Here is an 18,255-nt window from a genome sequence, read left to right on the forward strand (position 1 = left end):
GTCAGTGTAATTACACTGTGTGCTCTATGAGCTCTGGAGGGGCCTGCTGGGAGCACTGCTGGTGGCCTGGGCAGGGGGATAGGCAGGACCAGACCAGGCAGGGAGTTCCTGGGAGCCATCCTGGGAGCCATCCCTACATGGTTTCCCTGTAGGCAAGGAAGCTGAGGAGCTCTGGGGCCAAGTTCTGAGCAGGGACTGTGGGCTGCTTCTTTTGTCACAGGACTGAGGTACTCCAGTGTTCCCCCATGGCCACAGCAACAGCCCCACATTATGGGGGGTCCTAAGCAGCACCCACAAACTGTGAGCTTTTGTACGCCCAGTGTCCCTACCCCACTGAAGTCAGGCAGGTCACAGCTGCAGCTCCCTCCAAACCAGGGTCCACTGGCTCCAGCAGCAGGACCAGCAATCCTGGAGCATCCCTGATGCCAAGAGAGCCATGGGGCCTGTATCAGCCTTCCCATAACACCAGTGCCCTATTCACAGCCTGCTTTGGGGGAGCCAGAAGGGAGAGAAGGAGGGCTTGAGGAGGGAGTGAGGTAGTCTTGGAGTGCTGAGGGGGGCTTTGGGCACAGGGGATGGGATGCTGAGCAGAGCTGGGATGCTTAGAGGGTCTTTGGATGCTACAGGGGCTTTGGGGACAAGGGGCAGTGAGATGGCACAAGAGACCGGGCACAGGCTGAGGGGGGGCCTGCAGTGGGAGCACTGCCCAGGCCGGAGGGACACCGGGACTCCCCGAGCGGGAGGGAGCCGGGGAGGGCGGAGGAAACCACGGGCAACCGTGTCCCCGGGGCTGCTCGGTGGGGCCGGACGAGCGGGCGGGAGCTGCGGGCGGGGCCGGAGCGCTCGGCGCTGTGCGGGGGCCGGGGCGGCCGCCGGCGCCCTCCCCCGCCGCTCGCTCCGCGCCGCTCCGCGCTCCCCGCGCTCTCCGCTCCGGTCCGCCCTCCGCCGCGCCCCCGCGCCGCTCCGCTCCGCCGGCAGCGCCCGCCCCCGCCCGGCCCGGCCCCGCTCGGCGCGGAGCGGCTCGGATCGCATCGGCTCCGCTCGGCTCGGCTCGCCCAGCTCGCCCCGGAGCGGAGGCTCCGCCGCGCCCGCCGCAGGATGCCGGGGCCCCGCGGGCTCTGCCTGCTCGCCCTGCTGCTGCTGGGCACCCCCGCGGCCCCGCGCCCAGGTAAGCGGGGCGGAGCGGGGCGGAGCGGGCCGGCGCTGCGGGGCTCCCCGGGGCCCGGAGCCGGAGGGGCACCGCCCGGTGAGGGGGGATGCAGCCGGGACCGGGGAGGGGGCGGCCGGCCAGGGAAGGGCTGCCGGAACCGGCTGTGTCACCCGCGATCGGGGACCCCCCGCTTCTGCTGCTCCCCGGGCCGGGATGAAACTTCTGGCATTGCGAGGAAGCGCAGCGGCACCGGGAGCGGCACCGGAGCGGCGGCGGGAGCGGGGCCCGGCGGAACGCGGCTCTCAGCACCGCGGGGCGGACAGCTCCCGCCGCCCGGGAACGCTCCGGGAGCCGCGTTCTCACCGGGAACCGAGCGCCAGCGGGGCCGCGGCCTCCCGGGAGCCGTGCCGGACTCTCCGCCTTCCCCCCGCAGAGAGAGCAGCCCCGTGGGTCCCCAGCCCTCCGTGTGCCCCCAGCCGTCCATGTGTCACTCCAGCCCTCACTGCCATGTCCCCACCGGTGTTCCCAACCCACCGTCTCGGTCAGGAGGTGTCCGTGGGGGTTAAATGTTTGCCTGTTCATTCCACGTGTCTCCCGTTTCCACGCAGACCCTCTCCCTCTCCCACTGCCGCGATGCCAGACCTAAGAATAGGCTCCGGGATGCGCTCGCGGGTGACTTGGCAAAGTCATCGCAAACTCGCGTGGGGCTTGGAGGCGACTGAAGCAGAGCCCGTGCCCAGTCCCTCGGCACTGCTGGGATGCCGGGACAAGGCAGCCGGGCTTGGGTGTGCGTCTGGATGGGGTTAGCGGTGTGGATTGTTCCGCGGGAGAACGGGAGAGGCCGGTGTGTGCTGGTGCTGCAGTGTGCTCGGGGCCTGAGGCTGCCCTCCGGGCTGGCAGGGTGTTTATAGCAAAGACAATCAGCTCCTGGTGTCAGGAGTGCTGTGCGGTGCTGTCTGCCCACTCCACTCCCCTCTCTCATGGTCAGATTGCGTTAAATGACTTTGACTTTTTGGTCTCAAAGCCGGCTCTCCAGACAGGGATTGTGTTACAGAATCCATCCTTTCCGGGCAGCAAAGCAGCAATGCTTTTAGAGGGTGGCATTTCTCTCTCATCTGCAAGGTTTGTGTTCTGTATACGTGTGGAGGGATCAGATCTGAAGTCCCTGCCAGCTCTGGCACCCTGTTCCAGCCTGGGGACACACAGAGAGTCACGTTCCTCTGGTGTGTTACACAAACCCTCTGGTCCAGGCTGCCGGTGCTCTGTGAGAGTGCAGCGATGATCCTGGGCTCCCGGGGGATCTGGGGGAGCTGGGAGGCAAATCCAGCAAGCAGAGGCCCAGTGGGAGCTCTCAGCTCCCACTCTGCCTCGTGGGCTGAGGCAGGAGGGCTGCCCCAGTCCCACTGGGAGCATCAGCAGGCAGTCCAGCTCCCGGGAACAGGATTTGGCACGATCTGCCATAAATCTCAGGGTGGAAGAACACAGCGTGCTGAACTCCTCTTTCCTTGGCAGAGAGGGAGCTGATAAATTGTTGACCCTTTACAAGGTTTGGTGAATTATTGCAGTGAAATCCCAACTCCTGCCTACGCAGCCTGGAGCCGGTGGCGACGTGGCAGCTCTGCCCGAGCCTGGGGGGGGTCTTGTCCATCTGTGTGGAGGGGGACACATTCAGGAACCCAGAGCAGCAAATCCTGCTGTTCTCCAGCTTGAGGGGAGCAGGATCAGACCCCGCAGAGACAGATCGCTGTGCTCAATCTGCTGCTCTTTCAATTCATGCGTCCAAGAGAAAAAAAACCACGTTCACATGACTTGCACCCATCGGGAGCTCGGCTGGTGGCTTTAGGTGCTCTGCACTGGTGAAGCCGTTTGGATCACCAGAGAGGAGGTGTGAAAGCCTCTCCTCCGCTCCCGGCATCCGCTCGCACCCACCCACCGGCGCAGAGCAGGCAGCAGAGGCGCGTCCCTGCACGGGGACCTGTGCCAGGAGGCTCTGGGCAGCCTGTGCCAGAGCAGCAGCATCCCGGCAACGTGGGCACGGACTGGGGCATTTATCTGTACCCTGGAATGATGCAGGGGGCAAACACGGGGGGTGTGGGCAGAGAGGGCAGCGCTGCCCGTGCAGGCTCAACCCGTGGCGCTGGAGATGGCAGGGGCACAGCTGAACCCCTGGGAGATCCAGGATTTCTAAATAGATTTAGTGTCTATTATAAGCTGTGATGCCACCAGCAAACTCTGCCCGAGGCTGCGGTGCTGGGAGCAGAAATGCAGCTGAGGGTGCTGAGCTTCAGGCTCCTCTGCACATCTGCGCCCTCCCTTCTCTTCTCCAAAGCATCAGGGCACTGCCGGGGTGGCTGTCACAGCCCTGTAGAAGGGACAGAGGTCCCGCTGGCTCTGTGGTGAGCACAGCCCCACGGGAGGCTGTTTCCCGAGGATCAGGTGTGTCCAGCAGGAAGGAAAACCGAGCGTGAACTCGGCGAGGGCTGCAACAAGTGCGTGGTGAGCTCTCGCGGCAGCACCCCGAGCAACGAGATAACAGCAGAGAGCCAGGCTGCCAGCACAGATAACGGGAATGTCTGATGGAGAGCTATCAAGGGCCATGGCAAATGGCTCCTCTTCCTTCTCTCCTCCTTGGCAGAAAGGATGAGGAGAGCCAGGATCAGGAGGAAATGAAATTAGTCTCTCTCAGCCCTCTGCTCCTCCGGTATTTTTTGCCATTATGAATATACAAAGATGCCATTTCCAGTGCAGTTTTGTGGATGTCACAGTGTCACAGACATTTTCCTTCACAGACATTTTTAACTTCTCCCTCAGTGAGGAATCTGGGAGCAGGATTTAGGGCTGAGGAGCCAGGCTGCACCGAGTCAGCTGAATGAGCTCCCTCGGAATCCAGAACAGCAGCAGAGATCTCGGAATAGCAAACCATGTAAAAAGGGAAGTGTGTGATCCATGCCTTGGAAGTCAGGTGGTGCTGGGTTTGGAATTTGATGGATAGTAAGTGATGGATGAAGCACAGGGGTGTCAGGGCATTGCTGGACAGGGAAAGTGGGCATCAAAATGGGTTGATGTGGGCATGGCCCATCCTGCCAGCAGGCAGGGATTTTCCCTGGGTATTCCAGGTCAATGCTGAGCACTGGGGTGCTTCGTTATGCCATTTTGTACAGACAGTTGTTTTTTTACTGAAGTGGGCTTTGTCTGATTAAATAACGCACAGCTTTTGATGCAGACTACAAGCAGCCTCAGAAATCTGTGTATTTTCCATCCTCTGTCACTGCGATGAGCGCAGCTGCTTCCAGTGGGCTTTGGGAACAAAAAAAAACCCAAAAGCAGACTAACCTTCTGTGAGCAATCCGAAAGTTATTTACTTGATGCGATTTTATTTCTCAAATATTTGAAAGTGGTTACTGAGCAGCAAAATACGCTCCAAGGAAATCCTGTTACAAAACATGGGCTCTATTTTAATTAGCATGACGTGAGCGACACGGCTGGAACCGGGGCTGCCACCGAGTGCATCTTTCAGGAGCTCGGAGATGTCTGTAGGAAACACGGCGTGAGCGCTGGCTTTCCAATTTTCCAGTCCATCAGGATGGATTTACACTCTTGTCAGGGGTATGAAATTGCTGGATTCGGCAGTGAGAGTTGTGCGTCTTTAACCACTTGACTTGTCAGGCACGGGGTGCTCTGGAAGGTGGGGATGTGCTCTGGTCACTGTCATGGGAGGGGCAGGGGGATATGGGTACCCCAAAAACATCAATTCACCTGCTCCTATCAGGGCTTGAGAGGGGTTAGCACTAGGATGAGCCACACTGGAGCTTGAGGGCCAAGGGCAGCACCCAGACATGCCCCATGATGGGGCAGAATGTGGGGTCAGAGCCAACATTGCCAGCAGAAACATCAGGGTGCAGCTGGTGCCAGTGGGGAGAGAGCCCTGCCATCCTAAAGCTGGTGAACCCCAAAACACTGGGCAAAGGGCAGAGTGGGGAAGGCTGGTGGGGTGAGAGATAGGGTTTGGCATCACTCCGGCTCAGGCTGCTGCCCTTTAGCTGCTGCTCACATTCCATGGCTTTCTGGAGCTCTTCCCAAAAGGACCTGCTTCACGAGATGGCTTTTCCTGCTGCTGCATGAGTGAGTGACACTGGATTGCTGGGATGCAGGGAGCACATCTGCCCTGTTCAGGTGCCTCAGCTGCTCTCCCTGCAGCAGTGTCGGGGAGCTCAGCCTGCAGGAACCAGCAGGAAGGGAAGGAGAAGAGCTCTGCAGCAGGAGCCCTGTCTGCCGAGGTGCTCGGGGAGGGAAGGTGTCCTTCATTCCAGGGGACAGGCTGCCAGCTCCTGGCTGTCTGTCTCCTTTCACAGCTTGTTAACCGACAAGTTGTTAAGGATGTTCTCACGCTGTCCCATGGGGTTGGTCCTGCTCTACCCGCATCCTGCTCCATCCACATCCTGCTCTACCCACGGATAAAAATACCTGCACAATGGAAACAGCAGCCTGAGAGAGGAGGGGGAATCTGTGAGAGGAGCAGCCCTGCAGGCACCAAGGTCAGTGAAGGAGGAGGAGGAGGAGGAGGAGGAGATGCTGCAGGTGACTGTGGTGCAGCCCAGGGTGAGGCAGCTGTGCCCCTGCAGCCTGTGGGGATCCATGGGGAAGAACATCTCCACCTGCAACCCATGGAGGAGCAGTGCTGGAGCAGGATCCTGGCATGATTTTTGTACCCACGGAGAGAGGAGCCCACACTGGAGCAGGATCCTGGCAGGACTCATGACCCCATGGAACAGATCCAGGCTGGAGCATCCTATTCCTGAAGGACTGACCCTGTGGAAAGGACCCACGCTGGAGAAGTTCATGGAGGATTGTCTCCTGTTGGAATGATGGAGCAGCTTTGGTGAGCACCCAGCATCCATCTAGCATCAACCCAGCACATCTGCAGGGCCAGCAGGGCTGCTGGGAAGAAAGGAGGAACAAATGAACTTCTGCTGTTCAGCTCTGTTACGTCTCACACTTCATCCATAAGGATTTCCAAAATCAGAGGAGAACCATGGAGCTGGAGGAGCAGCTGGAGGAGCCTGGGACTGAAGGGGCAAAGCTGGGAGCAAGGGAGGCTCATCTTCCACACCAGAAAGGGATGAGCTGTGGGTTTCCAGAAGAGCCCACAGCTCATAACCAAGTGTGAGTGTTGTTTGTCTCTGACTTGGATCTACATCCGTGGTCCCTGTGGCTGGGAGATGTTTGAGCAGCCACAGTCAGTGCTTGTGACCTGGGACAGCCCCAGGACCCCCAAAAACTGGGGGATGTCAGGAAGGAGCTGCCAGGAGCTGTAAAAGTGGAGGCTGTGGCTGGCAGGGAGCGTTCCTCTGGCGCTTTTGGGAAAACACCATTCCTGCCCCGGTGTCTTTGTTGGATGACACGGATGTGGGATAATGAGCCCTTTGAAGCGTGCTGCTGGGAGTCACTGTCACACTGTCACAGCTGCAGGAGCTGCACTGAGCTCTGAATCAGGGATCCAGCCCAGTGTCCTGGTGCTGGGGAGCGAGCAGAGGTGCCTGGATCCAGCCCTGCTGGCTTGGGGACACTTTGCTGCAGAGCCCTGTCCTGTGGTGGCTCAGGGCTGTGGGTACACAGAGGTGACACTGTCCCCAACCAGGGGGGACAGTGTTCCCGGGGTGCTGAGGAGCTGCTTTCTCCTCTGTTCCATCTTTTTGCTCACTAGAACTCCCAGCAGTGGTGCAGCTGCAGCTGGCCAGCTCCCAGAGCACAGCCCCAGCTCAGACATCTCTCTTTTATTCCTTTTTTCCTCCTTTTCCTTTCTCTGGGAAGAGGCCAGAGCAGCAGCTGACCAGCCCTGAGCTCTGGCTGAGCCTGCAGCTTTCCTGATGCACAGAGAGGAAGCTCTGATGGATTCCCAGCTCTGCGTTGCGCAGAAACAAAAACAGATTTGTCCAGCCCTTCCTCCCTTTCCCTGACCCCAGAAACCCATGGATTGCAGCAGGAATTCAACCCCCAGAGGCTGGGCAGGGGTCTGGCTCCATGCCTGCTCCAGAGGGGTGAGGACAAGGCATCAGCAGCACAGGACAGATGGCTGCAGCAGGAAGGTGCAAGGAGACTTCATGGAAGCGCAATCCGAGCTGCTGGCAGCACGGAGGGATCGGATGAGCAGCCTGGCCACTCAGCCCGGCTCTGAAGGCATCATTCCAAGTGCAAAGCTTTAGTCTAGGAAGGAAATTTGGTGCCAAACGAGAAGGCATCCAAAAAACTCGAGCACGACAGAAGGGATAACTGTGGGATGGATCCCAGAGCGGCGTCATCTGCTCGGCAAGGAGGATTCTCACGTCTCGGCCCGTCTCTCTGTCTTGCACACTGGGGTGGGATGTGGCGAAATCAGGAGTTGAGGGGCTGGGAGAACCCCAGGGAGGGTAGGGACAACGATAAATGTTGTCCCCAGGGCCTTCAGGGGCCACTGGGTGATGTGCTCCAGCCCAAGGGCAAGGGAACCACTGCAGGGAGACAGGAGCAGCATGGGGCAGTGAGGGAATGTTCTGGAAAGCGGTCATCTCGGGGCAATTGCAGAGCCAGTCAGGGCGGCTGGAAATATTTAAAATTCAAGAGAGAATCTCCATCTGACGTTCTAGGGTGGATTAATGGAGCATGGCAACATTTTGTGGATGAGATGTTTCATCTCGGGTGGAGTGGTGGCTGGGGGACAATGCTGAGGACATCACTGCTGATGTCCCCTCTGCCACCCTGCATCTCTTCCATGATGATGGGGCAGCACAGGCTTGCATCTCCTGATGCTGATTTAAATGCAATTTCAGTAAAAAAAGCAGGCCATTCCTGACAGTCTGAACTTCCATTTGCAAAGATACCAAGTCCCTAAATTGACAGACCACTCTGGCATGAGCCCTAAGAGCTCCCAGTGCTCCCAGTACACCAGCGGAGCCCCACCCGGCACAGCACTGGGCACATCCAGTGCCATCCTTGGAGAGCTCAGACCGTTCCCAGCACTGTTGGGGTTAACCAGTTCTGGTGCAAAAGGCTCACATCCTGAGACAACACCACCCACTGCAAAACCACCCCAAAATCACCCCAAAATTTTCCTTTCCCGAGGCAAGAAAAATCTTTTCAGGGCATACAGCCCCCACCACACAATGTGTCTCCCTTCACTCCTTATCCGTCCCCATTATCCACGCAGCAGTTTTTAAATTGCTGCTGGACACTATATTTACATAAATATGTGAGCCAATGAGGTCTAAAACCCTGGTGAGCCCTAAATGGTGAATTAGGTTTTCGGAAAGAGGATTTTATCAATTTACTGCGAGTGCAAATCAACGGAACAGAATTTACAAACCCATCAAAAAGCGAGGTGACAGTTTGGAATTAATCCTCTGCCCCAGGCACAGGATGTACCTCCACAAACATCTCCCAGCATAAATATGTTTGAGAAATAGTGGAGGAAAACGTAACTCCTAATGCCTGAGCACGCTGGCGGCGGCGGCAGCGGGAGATGAATGGAGTTAATGTCATCGGGAAGGTGCTGCCGCCTCCTGCTTTATTTTTATCCAAGACTCAGTGCCCAGCCTGCGCTGAGATATTGCAGTTTGTCTTTGTGCCAGAATTTCCCCCGAAGAAAAGCTCCCCGATAATCGCTCTTCCTCATCTATTCCTCTTTAGAAAAAAATATAAAAAATTTAATTCAGTTCCTCCGCACCTCTCACTGCTTGGAGGCTGCGTGTCGTGGGGGGGATGAGCTCCTGTGTCCCCCTGGGTGGGTATTTGGGACAATAATTGGCACTGGATGGTGGTTTTGGGGCTGTTTGAGTGCAGGGATGTCCTCAGGTAGAGCGGGATGCTCCTGGTGTGCATCCCTTAAGGACAGAACCCATCTTTCCGTGTCCGAACCCCGCTCAGCATCCTAAAGGCACAAAAATCCCAAATTCCTGCTTCTCCCACAGCAGGACGGCTGCAGTCGCCTGGCCAGGGACTGAGGCTGCTCTCCTGTCCCCTGAGGGGCTCAGAGCCGCCACGGAGATGAAATCAGTGAGGCAATAACAAGTAAAAGCCAAACTTCTCAAGCTTTCTAATCACAACTAGAAAGGCTCCTTTTCAGCTTTTGTTTCCAGCTCACAGAGGAGCCCGTGGCTGCCAGCGGCGAGATGGCTGGCTTTGTTGTGGAGATGACTGTGAAGGACACAGGCTGTGTTCCCATTTAGGAATGCATTGAGGCTTTCTTGGAATTCATTAGGAAAGGTAGGGAGGGAAGGGTGCAGCAAAACAAGAGTGCTCGTCGCTGCAGCCCGCTCCCCAGGGGAAGAGCTTTTCAGTTTTTCCGCTGCAAAACGTCTTTTACAACATCGAAATTCGGAAGAGGTTCCATTCCTCTGGTGGGATTGATCTGCAGGCTGTCGGGAAAGGGAAGGGATGCCCAGCAGTTGTTTGGGGGCATCAGGGGGCTCTGGTCCCAGCAGGACCCCCACATCAGCTCCTTCGGACCCCTCTGATGTGTCCTGAGCTGGAGCTCAGCGTGGAATCAGGGAGTGGGTTGGGGTGGAAAGGACCTTAAAACCCATTTTTTCCATCCCCTGCTATGGGCAGGGACACCTTCCATTATCCCAGGTTGCTCCAAGTCCTGTCCAGCCTGGCCTTGGACACTTCCAGGGGCAGTCACAACTTCTCTGGGTACGCTGTGCCAGGGCCTCTCCACCCTCACAGCCAGGAATTTCTTTCCAATATGCCATCTAAATCCACCCTCTTTTCCTTAAAGCCATTCCCCCTTGTCCTGTCCCTCCATCCCTTGTCCCAAGTCCCTCTCCAGCTCTCCTGGAGCTCCTTTAGGCACTGGAAGGAGCTCTGAGCTCTCCCTGGAGCTTTCCATTCCCCAGGTGAACATTCCCAGCTCTCCCAGCCCAGCTCTCCACTGTTGGGATGCAGCACAGGGCGGCTGTGACTCACTGTCCTCATGGGGACATTGTCACCCAAGGGCACAAACTGAATTGAGTCACACAACCATCACCTCCTTCACTGGCTCAGGTATCTGCTCAAGCTTCCAGAGAGAGATGGATTTTTCCACATTTCCACTCTACATGCACCGAACTGGCCTCAGGAGCAAAGTCTTTCTTAAATCATACAGCATCACATGTCTGATCCGAAAAAGAAGGCAGAGTGAGCAGCAGGGGCAGGAGCCCAGAGTCAGTCACCCCAAACACGGGGTCAGCTCAGAAAATCCCTCCCTCAGTCCCCCAGCTACAGCCCAGAGCTTTCTCCTGCAGAAAATACCTGCTACAAGTTTATGTTGACCTCCTCCTGCTCCCAGGAAATCAGCTGTTGTGTTTATCCCGAGCCAGCACCTCCAGTTTGGGGCTTCCTGCCTCCATCCAGCTGCTGCTCCAGCCTCTGCTGCCCCTCAAGAGTCCCTGCCAAGCCCCCGGGGCAGGATGTGACTGTCCCTTCAGGGTGATGTCCAGGGAGGTGCTGACCATGGGCAGGTGATGAGGTCTGAGCCCCTTGGCTCCTGCCCTTCCTCCTCACCCAGGAGCAGCCCAGGATCCTTCATCCCCATCCCTGAACATTCACCATTCAGTGCTTAAACCCAGATTTACACCTCGGAAGTGCCTGTTTTAATCATACTACACTGCTATCAAAAGGGCATTAAAAATTACGATTATCCTCTAGGAACATAAACAACGCCAGCAGCGACAAACTCTTTATCCCAGGCGGGTGACACATGGGTTTTTATAATTGGCCCATTCATTACCTGCTGGGAAGAAGAGCCAGGTCCTTCCTCACCACTTCTCCCCATCACCAGGGTGGGTCAAAAATGAAAACATGCCCAGCCAGCAGCAGCAGGACACGTGAGTTTTACAGGGATGCACAAGGGACATGGGACAAAACCTCCCATGATGCAGAGCTGGGGCTACAAAGCAGCCTCCAGGGGAGAGATTTAAGGGCTTTCTATTAACCCAGGTGTGATCCATGAGCAGCCAGCCCAAAACTTCCATGTGGGGGTTTCTGATTGTGATGTTGAAGGAATTTTTGGGGAGAGAAGAAGGTGACATTGTGACATTGCCTAGGCCCTTACAAGGGAGATTCCTTTCCATCACCATCCTTGGAACTGTTCCCGAGGTGAAGATGGTGGCAGCAACACCTTATGGGCACAAGGGAAGGTGACACATCCCCAGGGCAGGTGACACAGGTGTCCTGATGCAGGTGGGACATTACCAGCAGGTCTCTACCTCTGGCCACCAAGTCCTCTTTGTTTTTTTATGCCATACTTTTAACCTTGTATTCCTCAATTTTGGGGACACCAGGGATTTCACTGGGCACAGAGAGGGGCCTGGGTGTCCCACAGCCTGTCAGAATCCTCAGCTGAGCACAGCAGCCCTTGGCAAAGCTCTCTTCTCTCTGTTCCCAGTGTTCTTGCACCACCCCAAAGCCTATCATTATCCTTTCTGATAGCATTCAGATCAATCCAACAGAATAATAGAGCAGAGGTCAAGGAAGGCTGTTCCATCCCCGGGGAACAAGGGGCTGCTTTCGTCAGAAGTACCAGGGAGCCAGTTTAATTGTTCTAAATCTGAGGAATTGTGAACGTGCCTGATAATTGTGTGTCCTTCTGCGCTGGAGAGGGAGGAGAGGCTTTGGATGGGAGCTCCCACCATGCATGGAGCAGCTAAATCAGCTTTTCATCCCCCCAAAAAACCTTGTTTTCAGGGGTTCAGGGTGCTATCCACACTGGACTGGGAGGAAACTCTGCCCTGTGGGGTGCAGAGGGATGTGGAAGGATGCAGAGGGGCATGGAGGGATGCAGATGGATTTGGAGGGATGCAGATGGATGTGGAGGGATGCAGATGGATTAGGAGGGATGCAGATTGATGTGGAGAGATGCAGATGGATTTGGAGGAATGCAGATGAATGTAGAGGTGGCTGGAACAGAATACCCAGCAGGACTGACCACTGCACCCAACCCCAGGGGTGAAGCTGCTGCCCACCATGCAGGAGGACCCTGCTTCACTCCTGACATCCTGACGGCTAATGAAAATATATTTGCTATCTGTATTAATTAGAATAAAGTGCAGCAGCTCGTCATGAGGCTCTGTGGGAGAAGCTGTACATGGGTTATCATCATCCAGCACAGCATCGTGCAGAGATGGAATTAGTTCTGCCAGGCCATCTTTAAAATACAAATCACCGATGGCTGATACAGCTGACAATTAATTATATAAAAACCAGCGGTTTTATATAATTATGTATAATGCCTGGGAACAAGGCAAGGACTGAGGAGCACCAGCAGCAGCCCAGGGAGTGGCTGAGGGTGGGCTGGGTGGTCTCAGGGCTTGGGAAGTGATGGGGGTGAAGCCTCTGCCAGCCCCAAAATGCTGCTCTGCCCCCCAGAGCCACACTGGTTTTAGTCAGAAAAATTTTAAAAAGTTAAAAATCGAATTTCAGCCATATCTTGTCTGTGAAGGGGTTAATTTCTGAAGGAGTGAGCCAGTGCAGGGGCACATCTGAGAGCTGGGTATGGGGACAGGCTGGAGGCTGCAGTTCCCATATGGAGCTGCTGGTAGGATGTGCTGGTGGAGCTTTCCTGCTGGCATCCCCCAAACTGGCCTGACATAGAGGATCCAGCAAGGAAATGCAGATTATTGCTTTTTTAAAAAGAAAACTGAGTAATGGAGGGAGTGACAACCTGTCCCAAGGCCAGGCTGGGCAGGGCTTGGAGCAGCCTGCTCTGTGGAAGGTCTCCCTGCCCGTGGCACAGGGTGGAACTGGATTTATGGATGGATTTAAGATCCCTCCAACCCAAATTCAGGATTCTGTGGTTCTCTGATCACATCTGGCACTAATCCAGGCTGTGGAATGGCATTTTGGAGCTTAGTGCTCCCCACCCCTCAGCCATCTGAGCTGTTCTGGGACAGAGGGAATGGAAATGGGGAGTGCCAGGCTGTGCCCCAGTTCCTGCCAGCCTCGCTGCACAGCCCGTGATCGATGGAGCCCAATAACTGTAATAACCACAGCCATCAGTAACCCTCCCTCTCCCTGCCTTCCCGATTGCCAGCAGCAGGGCCCTTCCCCAGCTGTCAGGAGTCATTAGGCACCGGAGCTGCAGCGTTTCAGAGCAGGCAGCAGGGTCTTTTCAAGGGCACCAGGCAGCACCAGGCAGTCCTGGTTCCTGCACGGTTCTGACATGGCCTCAAAGAGGGGAGAAAATGCAAAGAAATCATTGTTTGGGAAGAAAGTTTCCCCTGCAAACTGGGGTATGCTGGTCTCAATGCCTGTCCTGATACATTGTCCAGGCAGGCAGAGCTGAGATCCCACTTTGTCCCACTTTTTGGGAGGGAGAAATGGGCTGTGCAGAGGGGCTGGGAGGTGCAGGGGACTGGGGCACAGCCTGGCACATGGCAAATGCCCAGATTATCCCATTCCCTTCTTCTGGGCAGCTCCAGCTCTGCCCTGTGCATGGTGTGATGCCAAGGGCTTCATCCCTGTGGTGGGAACAGCTCAGAGGGGACAGCAGAAAACATCATGTGCCCCGTGCCAGATGTCACCTGTGCCACCCTCAATGCTCTGAGGCACTTCTGCACCCTGGGAAAGTGGCCAGGGCCTGATGGGCTTCAAATCCTGCCTAGAGATGCCCTAGGGCAGCTTTTGGGGCACTCAGAATAAAATCTTTTTTGGTACTGCTGGACAAACCCGCTGAGGAGAGCAGCATGGGACAAGTGACACCCCTGAGGTGCTGCCAGCCCCTGCTCCTTTCTCAAGAGTCTGGACTGGAGCCACGCTGTGATTCCTGTTACATCCTGTGAAAGAAATATAAAGAGCTGCCAAACAGATTTCGCAGAGGCAGCTCAGCTCTCCCCCAGTTGCTGCAGGGGCTGTGCTGGGAGCTCAGGAAGGAGCCAAATCCTGTGGCTACCCCAGCTGGGGAGAGCTGGGCTGTGATGCTGCTCTGCTCACCTGAACCTCTAATATCAAATTGTCACCTCGTGTTTGCAGGGCTGGAATGGAAATCAAATCAAACCGAGCTGAGAACACACTGCAGACAGGTAGAACAACAGAGGTTGTGAAAAACCACAGATTCCATGGGTGGGACTGCCTGGGAGTGAACCCATCATGATTTATGGCCAGACACAGAAACAGCTGCTGTCATCACTCTAAACTTTGTCTCTCCTGATGTTTTAGGGCTGAGCATCCAGTAAGGGTTTCCCAGTGTCCCCAGGAGCTGGGATTTTGGCTGAAGCCACCTCTGCATCCCTGCTGGGTGCCCTCCATCACCCCAGAGGCAGTGCCAGGGCAGAGCAACCCTGCCAAGCCCTTGGCTCATGCAGCACTGGCACCGAGAGGCGCTGGCACTGCAGGGACACAGCTGAGCAGAGCCAGCCAGGCAGAACCCCCAGGAGTCCCCAGGATCTCCCATGGCACAGCTGGAGCTGCTGTCACAGGGCTGACCTGCTCCCAAAGAGTTAATCCCAGCACTCTCTTCTCCAGATCTGCTCCGCTGCATCTTAACAGTGATGGGAGATTAATTATTTTAGCTGCAGAGAGCTGACTAGAACGGGGTTTTGTAGCTAAATATACTCTCTCTTTAGGAACCCATTTAATTTTATGCCCTGATGTAGACGGCTGGGCTGGATGATTGGTGAAGAAAGAAGGAGCTTCTCTTCCCCCTCTTCAATTTGTAGGCTGAAAAGCTGCCAAAACACTCGATTTCCTTTCCCCAGGTGGGCCCTGAGGAGTGAACATCCGGGCTGGGGAGCCCAGGAGAGGCACAGGAGGGATCTTCCTCTGCTTGTTCATCCCTCTGGCTTCCACATCCCTGGAAGTGTCCAAGGCCAGGATGGATGGGGCTTGGAGCAAACTGGGAGGTGTTCCTGCCCATGTCAGGGGTAGGACTGGGTGGTCTTTATTCTTTCCAATCCAAACCATTCTGTGATCCCTGTGACAAACTCTTCCAGAGCAGAGACACTTGTGGGGACATGGCAGGTCCCCTTGCCCTGGGGTGTCCCTGTCTGCTGCTGTCTGGGGCAACCCTGGGAGTGAATCTGGCCAATGTCAGAGTTTTGGCATTGTGGAGACTGGAAAGCTCATCAGGAAACTTCCTATTTGCACCTAATGAACTTCCAAAAAAATATAAATTCTGCCTTTAACCCAGCCTGTGAATTCCTTTTGGCCAGGTTGCCTGCCTGTGACAAGGCCTTTCCTGCACTTGATATCCCAAAACCCTGTGATAAACTCAAATTATCACCTGCATGGAAGTTCTCCTCTCTCTAATGGCTTTGCTCCCCTTCTCCCCATTCCCTACCAGCCCATGTATTCCTTCTGGAATATCAGGATAATTCCTGCAATGTGATCCAGCTGGGACCAGTCAGCATGGGACAGCCTGTATCCTTTCCATGCTGCAAATCTCCTGATTCCTCCATAATTGGATGAGCCTCTTTAATTCCTCTTCCTCATTAGCTGCTGCTGCTGATCCTCCCACATCCCTTCGGCAAGGATCTGGGCAATTCCCACCATAAGCTGGGCTCATCCCTGGGGATTTTTGCCCAGGGTGATGCTGCAGTGAGGGGTGCCTGGGCTGGGGACAAGGCAAGACATCACGGGCAGGTGTCCCTAAAGCCCCAGGTGTCCCCAAAGCCACAGGTGTCCCCAAAGCCACAAGTGTCCCCAAAGCCACAGCGCCCCAAAGCCACAGGTGCCAGCGAGGAGTTGCCGTGGCCACAACAGATGCCTGAGAGTCAAAGTCTCATTGATTCCAGCTCCATGAAGCAGCAGTGGGGAGGAAAATCCATTTTCCTCCTAGCTCGGAGAAGTGTGTAATTTCCTGGCATCTGTCGGGGCTGTGTGGATCGTTAGAGCAGTTACAGGGAGAGGGGGAGAGGTTTGCTAGCTTAATTCCTGCATTCCGTGGATGTCCTTGCTCCCGAGCTGGGCACAGGCAGTGTGGATTCTCCAGTCAGGCACGAACAGGATGGATTTGCTGCTAAATCAGGTTTCCAGGAGTGTTTTGCTGTTGGAATATTGTCCCCACCTGCAGCAGGTTCCAGTGTGGAACTCAAACTTCCTGCACACACCTGGACCAGGATCTTCCTTTCCTATCACCAGTTTGGGGGGATTTCTCCCCATCTCAGCCCAGGGTTGGGACCAAGTGTGGGTGTGGATCGTGGTGTCCCCAGGACCATGTCCCAGCCCAGTGTCCCCTGCCAGCACAGCAGGTCCCTGAGCCCCTCAGAGCTGGTGAAACACCTCCCTTTCATCCCTGGAAGTGCCCAAGGTTACATTGGACAGGGCTTGGAGCAACTCTGTTTAGTGGAAGATGTCCCTGCCCATGGCACAGGGGGTGGATGAGGTGACGTTTAAACTCCTTTCCAGCACAAACCATTCCAAGCTTTGATGATTCCACAATTGTCTCCTCTCTGCCCTCCCCAGCAGAGGAGGATTTGCTGCTGGGCACCGGAGCTGGGTGGGCAGCAGGAGCACAGCCTGGTCCTCCCTGGCCAAGGCTCCTCGGGCTGGGCACCACTGCCAGCATCCTCACCCAGTAATGAGGGGTTTCCATGGCAACCTTACTTGAGCATCTCGAGTGACACAGATGTAAATTTTAAAATGAAATATTCAGACCACAGTCCTGTGAGCATAAATAAACCCCCTGCACATGGGCAATTTAACAGCATTTTAAAGCAGATCTGAAACTCCCCAGGGCCGGCAGAGTCTCTGTGGCATTGGGAAATTCATGGGGATGGAAAGAAAAGTGTCCTGACCCCTTCCTGCCCCAGGAATCCCAGCCTGAGTCCAGAGCAGCGTCAAATCAGCAAGGTTTGATGCCACATCTGTGGCAGAGGATGTGGCACGAAGGGACAACCCAGGAGGGACAGCCAGGTGCACCCTGGAATGGGAGGAAAACAACTCCAAACTTTCTCAGCCTCTGCTGCGCTGCCTTCCCGAGCAGAAGCCGGGCATCTTTTTTCTTCTGGATTATCTCCCGTTAATTGCTCAGCGGAACAGCCCAGGTTTTGTCATCTCACAGGACAGACTGGAGGCTGGATGCTCCCAGCATTCCCAGATTGTCACCCCTGTCGGACAGGACGAAGGGACAGGCACCACTCCTTCCACAGAGGAGCATGGTTTTCTTTTTTCCCCGACTTCAGCGGGAATATTGGGCTGAAACCCATCCCCAGCCCTGCCGTCCCTGCCTCACCTTTGCCGGGAAAGCGGCTCCGACCCTCCCGGTGCGGCGGGCAGCCCCTGCTCCGCCCGCGCTTCCCGGAGCTCCCACGGGAATGACTCACCCACAGCGGATCGCTACGGTTTTATTTGCTTAGAGGGGGAAGCTGACAGGATGCTCTTGAGGAAAACTTTTTTTTTTTCTTTTTTTTTTCCCGTTGGAAAAAGTTAATCTGCTGGAATTGTGGGGAAAGCTGGGATTCACATCTCCTGCTCGGAGGCAGGTGGTTATCGAGGCTTTATCCGGCTGTGGGGACGTTTGGAAAACGAAAGATTGTTCCAATTAAGGTTTTTCTGCTCGTCAAGATTCAAGGTTTTTCTGCTCTTCAAGATTCAAGGCCAAAAAGCTTTTAAACTCTGAAAACAAACCAATCACAGCCGAGTGTTTTAATGGACACAATCTGCTTTTTCTCAGACCACTCCTTCCCACCCAAACCCTCTGTTTCCCACCCCGAGGGTGGAGATCAAAGAAGTGGGAGAGCAGGAGGTGCCCAGGGTGCCCTTTTTGGTGATGCAGGGTTGCACCAGGACCTGGTCTCGACATCCCTGTTTTATCCAAGATCTGGATCAGCGCTGGATGAACTCATCCCAAGCACAAGTTCCTCCCACAGCAAGCTCCTTCCAACCCTCCTGCACTGATCCTGTGGGAATGGGGAGCTCCAGGGGCTCAGAGGATGGTGCTGGGCAGTGCAGGATCCATCCCAGCTCCCCGTGAGGGCTCAGACGAGATGCCAGCAGCAGGATTAGCTCAGCACAGCACCCACAAATCCCCCTGAGCCCATCACACATGCAGAGCTGAACACCACCATTAATAGTGCCCGGATCAGCTTTACTCATTTCTGCTACAATCAGATCCTAAACCCTTCTGGACAGTGATTCCTGAGCTGGAGCAATCCAGC

General features: G+C 55.7%; 1 protein-coding gene across 1 annotated transcript in view; it reads left to right on the forward strand.

The window, feature by feature from the left end:
- The first annotated feature begins 987 nt into the window (after nucleotides 1–987).
- The window catches only part of SEZ6L (seizure related 6 homolog like), a 32,810-nt gene continuing 15,542 nt past the window's right edge, over nucleotides 988–18,255 (forward strand). The window contains exon 1 of the mRNA XM_085075691.1: nucleotides 988–1,168. Within this exon, the coding sequence (XP_084931817.1) occupies nucleotides 1,099–1,168 (70 nt within the window). The 5' untranslated portion in view covers nucleotides 988–1,098. The remainder of the gene's footprint in view (nucleotides 1,169–18,255) is intronic.

The sequence above is a fragment of the Lichenostomus cassidix genome, chromosome 15 (assembly GCF_008360975.1).
Source record: "Lichenostomus cassidix isolate B80296 chromosome 15, HeHo_3.0, whole genome shotgun sequence".
Taxonomy (NCBI): domain Eukaryota; kingdom Metazoa; phylum Chordata; class Aves; order Passeriformes; family Meliphagidae; genus Lichenostomus; species Lichenostomus cassidix.